General features: G+C 27.0%; 1 protein-coding gene across 1 annotated transcript in view; it reads right to left on the bottom strand.

Annotated features, from left to right (window-relative positions):
• Positions 1-2422: 2422 nt before the first annotated feature.
• Positions 2423-14454, bottom strand: part of LOC129972615 (uncharacterized) — a 31983-nt gene continuing 19951 nt past the window's right edge. The window contains exons 8-13 of the mRNA XM_056086818.1: positions 12176-12564; positions 10150-10483; positions 8353-8552; positions 6034-6297; positions 4141-4314; positions 2423-2791 (exon numbers count right to left, since the gene is read on the bottom strand). Coding sequence (XP_055942793.1) covers positions 2616-2791; positions 4141-4314; positions 6034-6297; positions 8353-8552; positions 10150-10483; positions 12176-12564 — 1537 coding nt within the window. The 3' untranslated portion in view covers positions 2423-2615. The remainder of the gene's footprint in view (positions 2792-4140; positions 4315-6033; positions 6298-8352; positions 8553-10149; positions 10484-12175; positions 12565-14454) is intronic.

Raw genomic sequence — 14454 nt, 5'->3', positions numbered from 1 at the left:
AGTGTATAAAAACAAAAAGGCGACATTTCCTAATATATTTGTAAAAATATTTCGATTTTATACCAATTTAAAAAAATGTGCAGTTTTATAGATAATATTTAGAGTTGTCTATCTTTCCTTTAATATTATTTAATCCACCTTTTAAATTTTTTATATTATATAATATTTTTTAAAATGTTTTATTATATTTTTATATAATATATATTAGCATTAAAATATACGAAAATTTGCTTAATATGTTGCTTTGTTTCAAAAAAATAATGTTACATTAAAAGTGTTTTGGAATATCCCTGAATAGTTTAATAGAATTGAACTATGTAGAAATTGGTCTTTAAAGTGATTCTAACATTCTTACTGAATCTAATGTGTGATCCTGGCGTTAATCGCTGGAGTTGGTACCAGAAAATCGAATATATATTTCCGACTTTCGCTCCACCCGACTGAAACAAAAAAATTTCTCATACAATTTTAATTGTAGTCACACGATAGCATATCAAACTTCATTTATTTCAGTCATAGCCTTTACATGCTTCTGAAAGTAGAGATCGACAGATGGTCAAACCTTTGTCGGTTTTAGTTCGAAATTTGATAAGTATTTAAAATTAAAATATTAGATCTGTGCGCCAAATTTTATTGATCAAGTTTACTTATTCCATATTTCGTATAAGAGAAAGTAATAAAGAGTTCAAGATCGACATTTTATTTTAACATTGAACAGTTACCTTCAATGGCTAAATTCAAACTTTTCCAAATGATTTTTAATAAGCTATAATGCATAATTTTGAGTTATTTGATAAAAACATTATCGTATGATAACAATATCGAATAATTTAATACCTTTATTGCAACATTTTTCCCTTTTCTTTATTTTTCTGCGATTTTTATAATCTATGAAATGCAACTGGAATTGTGAGCTATTAAAATCTAAAAATTCATTTGTCCTCAAATTTGGGCACTAATATATGCTTCCAATAAAAGGTAAAGTAATTTAAGTACTAAAAAAATTAAGGTAAATTTCCTTTTCATAAAAGAAAAGAGAAAAAATAGTCAAATCTGAACAGTTAAAAAAAATATGTACTGTAACTCAAAAAAGAAAATAAATAAATAAAATAAAAAATAAAATTAAAAAAACGTTACTGCTTAAAAATTTACTTCCGATTTTTTTATCTACGAGAACCAATCATTTGATTGTCAAATAAAGGAGTTCTACTTTAATATAATGACAATATGTATGCGCAAACCCGTATTTTAATTAAAGTATCTATTTTTTCATTTACATACATTTACATTACACAGACACAAATTATTTTTTGATATCATGAAGATAAACAATGATAATAAAAACTTTATGTTTAAATGCTCTTTGTTGTTTTTCTTATCGTCCATTTCTTTATTTCCTTTCTATATTAAATTGGACGATATTGGTTAGGTTGTTTCACAGTAAGAAGAAATCAAAAGTATTACAGATACTAAAATAACGTTTATATTCGAGTTAATGATAACATTATTGCTATATGTTTTGTAACAATATTTTGCTCAAAACAGATTGCCATAAAATTGCAATCTCTTAATTAATACACTGAAACCAAACATATAATATCTAATCTTAAAAAGATTAAACTAGTTTTGTCCTTTTGATGGGCTCAAGATTTCCTTGCATATTTTGTGGTATACATAAATATAACAATATAAATTAATGATTTTCAATATTGTATCGACTATATTATTGAATGTATTGATATTTATTTGTAACATGAATTAAATTTATTATTATAAAGTTAAAGTTTAATTTTTCGTCCCTTCATCTCCTAAATTTTATCTCTTAATCAATTTGTTGCTCAGATTAGAAATAAAATAGCTATTATAGATGAATTTAATTACCTAAATATAATTCCTACTGCAAATGTCAAGAAGAAAATAAAATTAAAAAAGAAAATTTAAAATAAATATTAAAAATAGAAAGATTTAGATAAAAAATTAGAAAGGAATGTAGCTATTATACAGTTATCTACAGAAATTCTACTAACAGAGAAGAGCTATTTATTTTAAAATAAACAAATTATTTTTTTTGTACAAAATGACAGATGCTTTGCGAAAATGTAAAAGATTGCTCATCTGTAGTATAAATTATTATTAAAATAAGTAAATTATTATTAATTATTATAAATTATTAAATTATTATAAATTATTATTAAAATAAGTCAAATGAGAATTCAATGTTTAAGTAAATAATATTGTTTAAAAATTTCAATTATTTAAAAAACTCATCATACTGTTTTGAAGTTCCGTGATTTTTTTAATGCTTGATGAAAACTGTATTGAGCTCCAAATTGAATACGAATTCTTCAGAAAAAGTACGAATTATTTTCTAATAAGATAATATCTTTAAAATTTCAATTATTTAAAAAACTCATCATACTGTTTTGAAGTTCCGTGATTTTTTTAATGCTAGATGAAAACTGTATTGAGCTCCAAATTGAATACGAATTCTTCAGAAAAAGTACGAATTATTTTCTAATAAGATAATATCTTTATTTTCTTTTATTATAATGATATGTGGTATTTCTCAATATATATTGAAATTATCTGTTGTTGGAATAAAATTGTGTCTATGTCTATTGATTGTTATGCCTTGGTTTAGCACATATGGATAGATTACTGCTCATAAATTCTTCATAAGAAAGTCTTTGCTTGCCTTCCGGAATCGTGAGATGAAAGTTCTGTATCAAGGTAGTCAAAAGTAAGAAAACTTGCATCAAAACGAAACCTTCTCCTAAACAGGATCGCTTGCCTGTAAAAAGACAATAAATAATTAATTCACTTACAATTTATTCAAATCGTGTAAGTTCTAAGAATAATGAATTTTTAATCCACAGTTTCTTTCTGTGTATTTGATTTTTGTTAAAAGTAACCCTTTTTTCTGAAAAAAAAATCAATATACAGAAATTATTTTAACTTGTTAATGTCAAATCTTCATTAACTAATTTTTGATTAAAATCTGTGTTTTGAAAATAGAAATTTGTTAAATGTTGATACAAAAATTTTCATTTGTAATGACTGAACTTGCTTCTACTGATACGATGATGATTAAACAATCAAATTAATAATGAATTAAGGATTATGCTAGCCATTATAAGGAGTCTAAAATTACTAAATTTAATTATTGGTTGAATTCTGAAAATTTTCAAAATTTTTAATATGAAATAAAAAAAGAATTTAATTTGAAATTATTAAACCTGTTATAATTATCGATAGGAAAAATGAAAATTTAATGTGTCCTGCTCCATTTAATATATGTACAAACAATGAATAGTAGAGTAAATTAATGTATGAATTATTGGTTTATCTGAATTTTGAAATCCGGAATTAAATTCAATATCTTTAGTTTAAAAATAAAAATGCAGTTTAAGTAGTCTTTTTATGGAAAAAATTGTTTATTACCTAAGCATGTACATGTTTACTTTTTACTTCATCTAAAGTGAAAAAAATAGAAGATTATAAAAAGTCAATAAATATTTTAGCCAATAAAAAATAAATGATAATAAAAGCCAATAAATACTTTTTATTCTTTAGCCAGAATCTTTACTTTTTCATTGATTTGCATTCATTTTTTTCTTTTTGGCTCACATAGCTAGTGTCTTGATTTTGATTCCTTTTGATTTGAAAATTATGTATTTTTTTTATCTATTACGAAATTAAAAAGAACTTTAACTTTATTTTCAACATCTTATATAGAGAATAACGTTAAATTTATTATTTATTAGCTAATTGATTTACCGCCATTTTTATTTCATTTTAAACCGCATAAAAAATGAATTTAATGCAAATAAATGCATAGTTTTATCAAAAGAGAATAAAATTAGATATTTCTTTCTAAAAATTAGTTGGCTCGATTAAAATTAAACTCTATTTTGTTTTTGATTTTTAATTTTTTATCTAAGAAGGAAAGAGGAAATAATTGAAAATAAATACCGTAACTTTTATATCGAAAACAATATCATTAAAATTTAGTGTTTTAAACTTTAAAGGTTATTTTACAGATGCGCTCATTTAATGAAATTTATTATCCTGAAATTTAATGAGCTGAAATACTCTACCATAACAGTGACAAACATAGATTATGTATCTTTTCATATTCACCTATTCCAAATAAAATGGGCAGTTCTGGTCTTTTCTTCCCTTCCTTTTGTATGAATCTGGATGGATTGAACTTCTCTGGCTCTTCATACACTGCAGGATCATGATGGCAGGAATAAAAATTCATTAACAGAATCGCTCCTTTCGGGATTCTGTATCCCCCCAAAGTTGTTTCTTCTGGAAATTTCAAGAATAGCTATATAAAGCAAATGAGTCTATTTTTGCCTATTTAGTTTTATAATTATTATATAAAATTTTTTTAGAACATTCTCTAGTTGTGAGATATTATTTTAATGTCTCAACTACCATTAATTTCTTTTTTATTCTGAAAATTTTATCAAATCATTGTTGATTTGATGGCGTCAAAATATTTTAAAGAATACGCATACGGATTATTAGATAAATAATATGTAACTGTGGAATAAAGACTTCTTATGGACTAAACTATTAACTGACTACTCCGATCGCTCGTAGGCACTCGGGTGAAACTGAATAACCGGATCATTACTACAGTTTACTGGTAAAAACTGTGGTTTAGTCCTGGAGACCACCAAAATAGGGAATTTGAATAAAAATGTGTTTTTTGTCACTTTGTAAAATAAGATGCAACAATGCCTCGTTCCGATAGAATAATTAAAAATATTTGCTTAAAAATAGAAAAAGTCATACAATTACAGACTATGACTAATGGTTCAAGAAACTGGGATTGCTATTTCTAAAAGAACCGACCAAAGATGTCTGATAGAAAATTCTCAGGAAAAAGTTCTATTAATAAAACCCCTAAAAATTAATGAGTTAATAAATAAAAATATTGCCTTGAGCTCAAGTGTATCTTCGTATGAGAGCTGAGGTCTGGAATAAAGCAAATTATTGAGATAATTCGTATTTCTATTTGCTTTTGAGTCCTTTTTCTAATTTGTAAATTTCTGATATATATCTCAGGCGAGTTCCATTAGTGAAATTCTAGAAAATAAAATGCCTTTGTTCAGCAATGTCCTAGGACAAAATTTCAATCTGATTGTGTTGTCGAAAGGACAAAACATTCCTTGAAAGTTATGGTGTGATCTATAATCAGTTCCAAGGGATTTGACATCTTCACTCGAGCAAGGAATCATGAGGGAAGATCAATAGTAAAAAATATTGTGATCTCGTCCGTTGTACCATCTTCAAAAATATTTCCCAAATAATGAAGATTCTCTTTTTATGCATTATCGGTACTTTTTCATAAAACAAGAAGCAATATTTTTAGTAGATAATAAGTAGTAATATGAAAGTAGTAATTTATACTAAGCAATCTTCTTAGTAGATAATAAGAAAATAGTAATTTCTACTAAGCAATTTTCTTAGTGGATTATAAGAAAATACTAATTTACCCGACAGGAGTTCGATTGAAAATTTATGAGAAATCACAAAGCGTTAAGCTGCCAAATTAAAAGAAAATTAATAGAGAACTTAATAAATATATGGCATCACAATCCCCAGATAGAGAATAAAAAAAACAATGTATAGAAATCATACCCAAGCGCATTAAAATTTTGGGAGCGGCCAAAGAAAATTTGGGATATTACTTCTAGAATATTACAAAGAATATTACTTCTTTATTATATGTTGCATTGCATTTTTTAAATTATTTTTTGATGTATTTCCTAAACTAAATGTATCATAAAGAGAATTACAGAAAACTGATACGATGATTTTTCAGATTTTATAATTGTCAAGGATTATAGCAATCACCCTTCATCACTGAAATTCATCAAATTCACGTTCGCATTCATTCATACAGCTGATGATAGTAATGAATGAAATTTCATTACTGTCATCAATTCATTAATTTCTTATTAATGCTTCCATTAATTTGGCAAACCAATGTATTTTCTTTATGTATTAAATACTTACTTGTGCACTCTTGACTTGGAAAAAAATTGAAGAAATCAGACGTTCTTAAAGCTTCCTGAATGTAAGCATTGAAGTACGTGAGTTTGCTTTTGTCCTCAACAGTTGGTTGTCTATCTAAACCTATCACTTCTACTATTTCCTTATACACTTTTTCCTGTTCCTCCGGTTTTTCTAGTAATTGCTTCATTAGCAAACTGGTGAATGATGCAACAGCCAGAACTCCATCTCCCATAAACTGCATGAGGGAACCCATCAAGACCTTATCTGGAATAAGAAAATATTCAGAGATTAACATTTTCCTAAACAATCTTATGTAATCTTAAAAAGTCTTTTTTTAAAAAATAATAAAAGCTATTGTTTGATAGTATTTATATAATCATAAAAGGTTGAAGCAAGCAGTCCGTTTGCTTTCATTCTTTTTTTCTTTCCCATTTGGTCACTTGTTCTTGCTTAGTACTAACATCATTTACAATGCGTTTTTTGGGGTCACTAAATAGAAAAGAAAGAAGTTACTATTGTTCAAGCTGTTGAAACATTATAGTTGTTTTTTTCTACATAAAAAATTCATCTTGAAAATGGGAAACGTAACGTTTAATAACGTAAAAAAATATAAATGTTTAGTAAGTACCCAGAAATATTTTTATAGTATCAAAAAAAAAAAAAAAGTAAACATAAAGGTTATGAACTTGCAAAAAAAAATATAATTTTTCAACACATCTTGTTAGCAGTAGACATATACGCTGGTATATGTTTCAAACGACTAAGCACTGGATGATCTGGAGGTAGAATTTGCAATATAGCACTTGCTCCGTTTTTCATTTTCACTCTTAAAATAAATTCAAAATACGTTTTGCTTTTTTTCTTCGATTTTTAAATGGAAGAAATTTTTTAATAAATAAAAACTTATATTTTTCAATTTCACAGACGTAATATTCTAAATTTTAAATAATTTGGAATCGAGATTTGGACGTATCTTCAAATTCATGAGCTCGTAAGAAATAGTTTTTGGGCATTATGTCTGTCAAACTGTTCTGTTAATACGATAATTAAAAAATACTTTGATTTGGAAGGATGTTTATGGATTTAAGACGAAATGTGTAGATTTCTATCAAATTTACTAATGTTATTTTATTTCAAAGAGGTTCATCTTATTTTGCAGTTTACAAATGATGAGCTATTTATTAATATGATTAAAAAATATAAATATCACTAGTCAATCTTTATTGATCAGTTGTTCACTCGCTATATTTATAAGATTAATTTAGATAAGTCAATCAACTTTAATGAACCACATCTCATCAAAACAAGAGAAACTACTATTTTAAATTATATTTGCATAATATATATAGAACATTGTCATTGGTTAACTATGCTTCGTGACATATTTATTATGTCACGGACTATAAAGTGGTAAATTTAGTTGTTGGAAAAAAATGACCAAATTTAACCAATTATTGAGGTTAAAGTCTCTGCAAAAATGTTAGACATTGGATAGGAGGCACGCACTGTCTATCAAAGGATTATGAGAATCTATATGAAATAAAAGTCGAGGAAATTTATAAAGTTGTATGGACTGAAGAATTCTGAAGTGAATTTGTTTCCATAAAGAATATAATGCGAAGTAGAGGCTTTGAGATTTCTCTGAAAAATGCAGTTAATAAAAGACTGATCACCGTAGGTGGCATATTTAAGAATTATGAGATTTCATATGAGGTAGAAATTGATGATATCGAATTAATGCTTGGGGTTGGGGAACCGGAGTTCTTTGTTAATTATTTAGCAATATATATTAAATGTATTTTAGCAGTAAAGAATTGTTCTTGATTAATTTCTATTTTCATAAAATACACCAACACTTTTGAAATGAACTTATCTTAGAATAGAAATCATATTGAATTCATATGTATATGAGAAAGCCGCTTAAGTAAGGTTTTAATGTGAGGTTTAAAAATAAAAATAATAAATCAGTATTTTTAAACTAAATATCCATTTATTTATTTGTTTGAACTTCATACAATTCCACACTACTTAACAGAATAGAACAAAATTTGGTTCGCATGTTACTTAGCACATGGAAGATTGTATTGAATTATTAAAAAATTCTGTGATTCCCCAAAAGGTTTAAAATAGGGCTAAAATGATTTTACATTTTTCCAACATAACTTTGGAGCACAACACTGCTCAGAAATTATTTTTACATCATTTTAAAATTTAAAAAAATATTACTTTTCAGAGGCATAAAATTTCGATTGTTTCTGTAATATTAATAGATGTGCACATATATATTTATTTAGTATAAAATGATAGAAAATCTCTTACCAGTAAAGTATTGAGCTGTAGGATCTCCTTTACTTTGTCTTTTATCTCTTTCCGCAAAATATTCATCTATTATGTCTCGAAGATTTTCAGGATCATATGTCTTCTTATGCTCATCGATAATTTCATAAAGCATTTTTTCCATCTTCGTTTTACATTTCAGAGTAGCGAAATAATTTGGCATGAAAGGGAAAATAAAATACCTAAAATGAAACTCAATTTTGAGATGTGTTGCTTCATAATGTTAAGAACTGAATTATCAATAAAATTTTTTCATCAATTTCACCAAAGAATCGGGATAGAAATTCAGAGCGAATATCATAAATTCAACGAGATTAATTATTTTTATTTTTTTTACAAATATCATAATTCGCTGAAAATTTATTTACAAGGTAAGCATTTTTTTATTAATGAAAATTATCCTAAACTTGCCGTTTGGTTCATTACATAGTAGGGAAAAGTGTTATTCCTTTGATCCATTGTAACTTTGACCACTTCAGTCTGCGCTGACAATTACCAAAAAAATTTGGAAATTTATGTTTTTAGCATAAAGATCAACTATCAATAGTTTAGATTAACTTGTTGCTATTTAACCCTTTCTAAGGCCGCGGGAAGTATGCTTCCCACCAAATTTATCAATCTTTCTATGAAATTATATAGGTTGGCATAAGTTCTGACAAATTTTTTTAGAAAGACAGAAACTTAGATGCTTTAGTTCTTTATCTCACACAAAATGATGTGTCTCGGTTTGTCACTTAATTATTAATTAACCAAATTAATTAATTAATCAAATGAAATTTATCTAATAAGCTAAATGAATCCCTTTTCTTATTCTAATTTCAAGCCTAAAAATATTTTAACATAATATGATTAGAAAAAAAAATGGCCCTTTAAAGGGTTAAAAGAAATGGTTATTATACTGAATAAAAATATTTGTCTGATTTCACCAATGAAAAGTAACTATTAGAAAATTTATTCTCCATTTATAACATTTTTATACTATTAAAATAATATAAATGGATGTATCTATAAATTAATTAAGTTGTATGTATCTTATTTTATGCAGCTATCAATGTTTTTTTTATTCCTAACCAAAATGAGTTATAGGCATTATAGGCCCCATTCCAGGTCCTTGAGTTTTAACAATGAATCTTTGTGTTCCCATGACGGAAAGCAAGACTAGATAGGCTGCATCATCGGACATGGGAACAAAACTAACCGAAGGCTATTCGAAGAGGAGGACTGTTTGATTCAAGATCTGAAATCTATAAAAATGCTCATGTTCTGTAATTGTTTTTTTATTTCTAGAAGTTGTCTGCTGTTTTCTGGTAAGTTTAGTTTTGAATTGAAGATATCCTCCCTGTCTGTACAGGAATAATACAACTTAAGCCTCATCTTATTCCACCCGGTGTAGCAAGATGAAGTTTTATTTTTTAACCTCAAATTGTTTTTTTATTAACTAAAAATAGAAAAGAACTTCATTCGTGCGTCGTCATACCATTTTAATAAACAATAAACTGTATTTGTTTCAAAAATTTCCGAGTATAAATACAGATTTCATAAATTAAAAAAGCAAAAAAGGCTCTTGTCTTCTACATATTGATTTTGTGAGGATATTATCGATTGGTAATTCATTTCAAAATCTATGAAATGAATACTTTTTAATTAAATTTTTAAAAATAAATTCTTATTTAATTTTTATAGAAATCAAATTTTTTATATTAAAAACACTAGGCAGATGTATTTAAAAAAATTAATAATATGAAAAACATCTTTAAACTTGACATTTGATTTACTTACCTTGCAAAAGTTCCACTCAGAAGCATGGCCATTGGAGTCATACTTTCTATTTGGACAACATACATTTCATTGAATTTTCTGATTTGTTCTTCAGAAACTCCTACCTCACCAAACAATGTAAGTCGTAGGATAGTATTGCATTTGTGTGTCAAAAGTTCAATCAAGTTGACAGGCTCTCCATTCTTGGCTTTTAGATCGTTGACAGTAGATTTGATAGAATCATATAATTGCCCTGCGATATGAGTTTTAATAGAATTTGCACCACGTTCTTTCAATAATACCAAAAAGAATTTCCGTGCCACCCTCCATGCTTCTCCATTCATGAAAGCTACGCCTGTATTAATGAAGATATATTAATCAATACTTTATCATGAAATGTTTCTTATACAGAAGCTATAATTGCATTTAGAATGCAAGGCTATAGATAGAATGAACAGAAATACATCTACAAACAGAATTAAAAGAAGAAAAAGTACATAAACTTAAATCAAGGGAAAAGAAAGATTCCATAAAAGGGAAAAATAGAACTGAAAACAAAAAAGTAATTTTATTATTCTTACTAATATTAATTTTAAGCATAAATGTCAGTCAATGTTTGAATCTTGATCAAGAATTTAAATCGGCCAATGATTGATCAAATCTTTTTTCAATATATTTTATGTATTTCTCAGCCGTAGCATTTTTATATATTCTCCTCTAATATATAAAAATTATTGAGTAATAAGAGCAGGCAAATTTTAGTTTTCTGTTTTTTTCAGTCTAATCACTTCATTAACCTTGATTAAAGGATATTAACAAAAAATTAATGATGTTATCTATTCTTAATAAAATCCCTCAGAAACTCATATTCCTATTTTTGTCAAAAATTGTCTGTTATCTATAAAACAACGCCAAAACACTTATGTAAAAGCAGTTAAAATCAACTTGTAGTTCATCTGATATTTTCCAGGGATTTCTCTAACTATCTCAGTCAGGATACATTTGAGAACTCATTTAAAACTTGAGAATTTTGAGACAATATTAATGCGCAAGAACAAAGACAAAAATAATAATAAATAAACAAAAATACTATTTTAAGATTTCAGACTTTCCATCTGGTTACCAATGTAATTTTCTATTTGAAACGTTTTCGAAATTGCATTCGAGTTGTATAGTAATATTAATAAATCAGAACGATTCCTACTTGTCGGTTAAAGATATTCAGAATTTCCCTCCCTGATAATATAGACGCATTCTGAACCCAATATTTCCTCAAATAATAAACTTTTCATTACAAGCTGGAGAAATGAATCTTGTTACTGAGTTCTTACTGTTATCGGAGATGCTTTAACCGAATATTTTTCCAAAGACTGTAGAGACTGGGACAGAGTACTATACTAGAGTAGAGTTACTACCTTGAGGATTTTGAATAGCCTTTTTGATGAGTAAAAGCAAAGATTTCTGTGGATTTAATGAATGTGCAAGGCTTTAAACAAAGCATATATTATGCGGCAGCTTTGTTCAAGTCATATCAAAGTAGAAATAAAACATTAAATAACCAAGTCACAGCTCTCCTAGCTATACATCGGACGTCAAACACTTCCATATCAAAACATGAATTTGCATAGTCTTTCACGAACTAAAGTTTATGCGAATGGCTCGTCGCTCCAGAATAAAATAAACTGATACTCAGTTGTTACAATGAGCAGGAGATTCCTATTATTTTTGGCATGGAAAACTCATGCACTCGAAAAGCCACTTTAATTTATTGATCGGAAATGATAAATAGAATTTTGGAAGCTGCAAAAAATGGTAAAATAAAATTTTAAATTTTTTTATTGTAATACATATTGTGATAAATTTGCAAATATATATCATTTGAAAAGAAAATCGTGTGTTTTCATATATCATTACTTGCAAGTGGTTCAAAATTAAAGAAATTCAGTGTGTATTAATTTTTAGAAAATTAACTCCTAAATTTCGGTATCTTAAAAGAAAGTTCTTTCATAACGAGCAATAAACATTGTAAAAAGAAAACAGCTCTTACCGTCTTTAAAAAGTAGAGTAAAAAAACTAAAACTGGACATTCTATCGCCAAAACAATCGCCTTTGGTTATTACTGCTTCACGAACAGCTTTGATGCTTCCCAAGTTTATGTACAATCGCCCAGTGCTTGTAAAGCTTGTGACGTCACCATATATTTTCTTCTGCAAATCCAGCTTCAGATGAGCGTTAGTATTGCTCATGAAAGCCCAGTATCCAAAATATGGCAATCCTATGGGACCTGGGGGCAGATCTCTATCTTTGAGGACGAAGTACAATATTGTTATAATAAATGCTGCCAAAGCAATTCCAAAAGAAACAGGCGATATTTCTTTAACAGCATCGGAGAACAAATTTGTTTCCATCCTGATAGCGAGGATTCGTAAAAAAAATCTGTAAAAAATTAAATTAAAAAAATCATTTTGTAAAATTAGCATGATATTTAAATTTAATCATTTTAATAAAACTGTTTAATGCAACTATCTGTTTTCGATAGTTGTGTATAGGAAATTCTTCTAGGCGAAGGATGCGGGCTCGATTTCCGATAACATCAAAGAATAACAAAATCTAAGATAAATTCATCATTTTCAAATATCTTTTTACCGGTGTCGTACGGAACTTTTTAGAGGGGAAGCCAGCTCAGATGTCGTTCTAGGTATTTAATTAGGATCGAAAACGTAAGACCTGTCTAACCACAATATTCGTGTAATTTAGCTTTTAATTAAAATTAGACTTTTAAAGCATATTCTAAATGAACGAGTTTAGTCTTCATTTTTGATTCTTTTTCAAGAAAGGTTCACCAATTAACAATCAAAATATGTTTTAATATGTTCAATCAAAATATGCTTTTCCCCAATAACGTTCAAAATGTTTAATTTCAGGTGAGGCTTTAAAAGTATATTAAACTGTCTGCAAATTTGATTTGCGTCAATGCAAAGCATTAATAAAGGAAACGTATTATTTATAGTGTACTTTTTAGTATTTCTTACTTATAGTATCTTTACTTAGTATCTCTTACTTATTTAGTATTTTTACTTAGTTTCTCTTACTTATTTAGTATTTTTACTTAGCATCGCTTACTTATTTAGTATCTCTTACTTATTTAGTATTTTTACTTAGTATCGCTTACTTACTTACTTACTTATTTAGTATCTCTTACTTATTTAGTATTTTTACTTAGCATCTCTTATTTATTTCGTATCTTTACTTAATACCTCTTACTTAGAATATTTACTTCGGAATGAAAATGTATAAGTAAAAATATTTAGGGAATTACCATAGTTGTCCATTGTGGATAAATTACTAATTAGATATTTTACGAAATGTAGACAAACAAAGGGTTTGCAAATGATTTAACAAAAAGAGGGTAAATAGATAATGATCTCAGCAGTCTCCTTAATATTTCAATAATATGCTCAAAATAATATTCATCTGATTTCTTCAGAATGAATGCATATAATACATGAATTTGTGTTAAAACACCAAGTTTTATTTAGAAGGAAATTCCGAATGATAATTATAGAATTTTTAATAACGCTCTTAATTAGGCCTCAGTAACTGAGGAACATAATGAAGTAATAAAAAAATTAAATCCAGAAAATTATTGAGCATTTTAGAGTACAGCTTTGATTTCTCACATGTAAATTTCTATCTTATAGATGTTTACTATACTGGCTCGAATTAAATTAACTTAACAAAACTTGTTTGAAATAGTCACTGTAACCAAAATGTTTTAATATCCATTTTGTGTAATTAAAGACTATTTAAAATAATTATACTTTTATCAAATTTTTTTTATTTAAAACAACTGTACTAGATGAAATTTATATAGTTAAATATATATGAATTTCTAGAAAAAATGCTTGATACAGATTACGAAATTAACACGCCTTTAAAATCTATCAATTTTATTAATAGAAACCGTCAATTTTAAATCAGTTTTCATAGCGAAATTGCCATTTTTAAAAATTAAATTGTACCTAATGTTTGTAATTCATCACATATATTTTCATTAAATCTTAATGATTTTTAGACTTATTTATAATATGTAATCATTTTATTTTATTTAAGCTTAGTCATTTATTCCCAATGTTTTTTTAGAAGAATCTGGAGTTATGAATCGTAATTCAACTAAGGTTCTTCAAAATTTCCCTCTGCAAGATATGAGATATTCTAAATCTACAGCAACTTAAACATTATCAAATTTGCTTGGTGCTGAGCAAGAATGTTGCATTAATGTGGATACAGACTAGATTATCCGTCTTATATGACTGCAGCCAAGAA

This window comes from Argiope bruennichi, chromosome 1, assembly GCF_947563725.1.
Source record: "Argiope bruennichi chromosome 1, qqArgBrue1.1, whole genome shotgun sequence".
Lineage (NCBI taxonomy): Eukaryota > Metazoa > Arthropoda > Arachnida > Araneae > Araneidae > Argiope > Argiope bruennichi.
The sequence above is the reverse complement of the archived record's forward strand: the minus strand, read 5'-3'. Positions and strand labels throughout refer to the sequence as shown.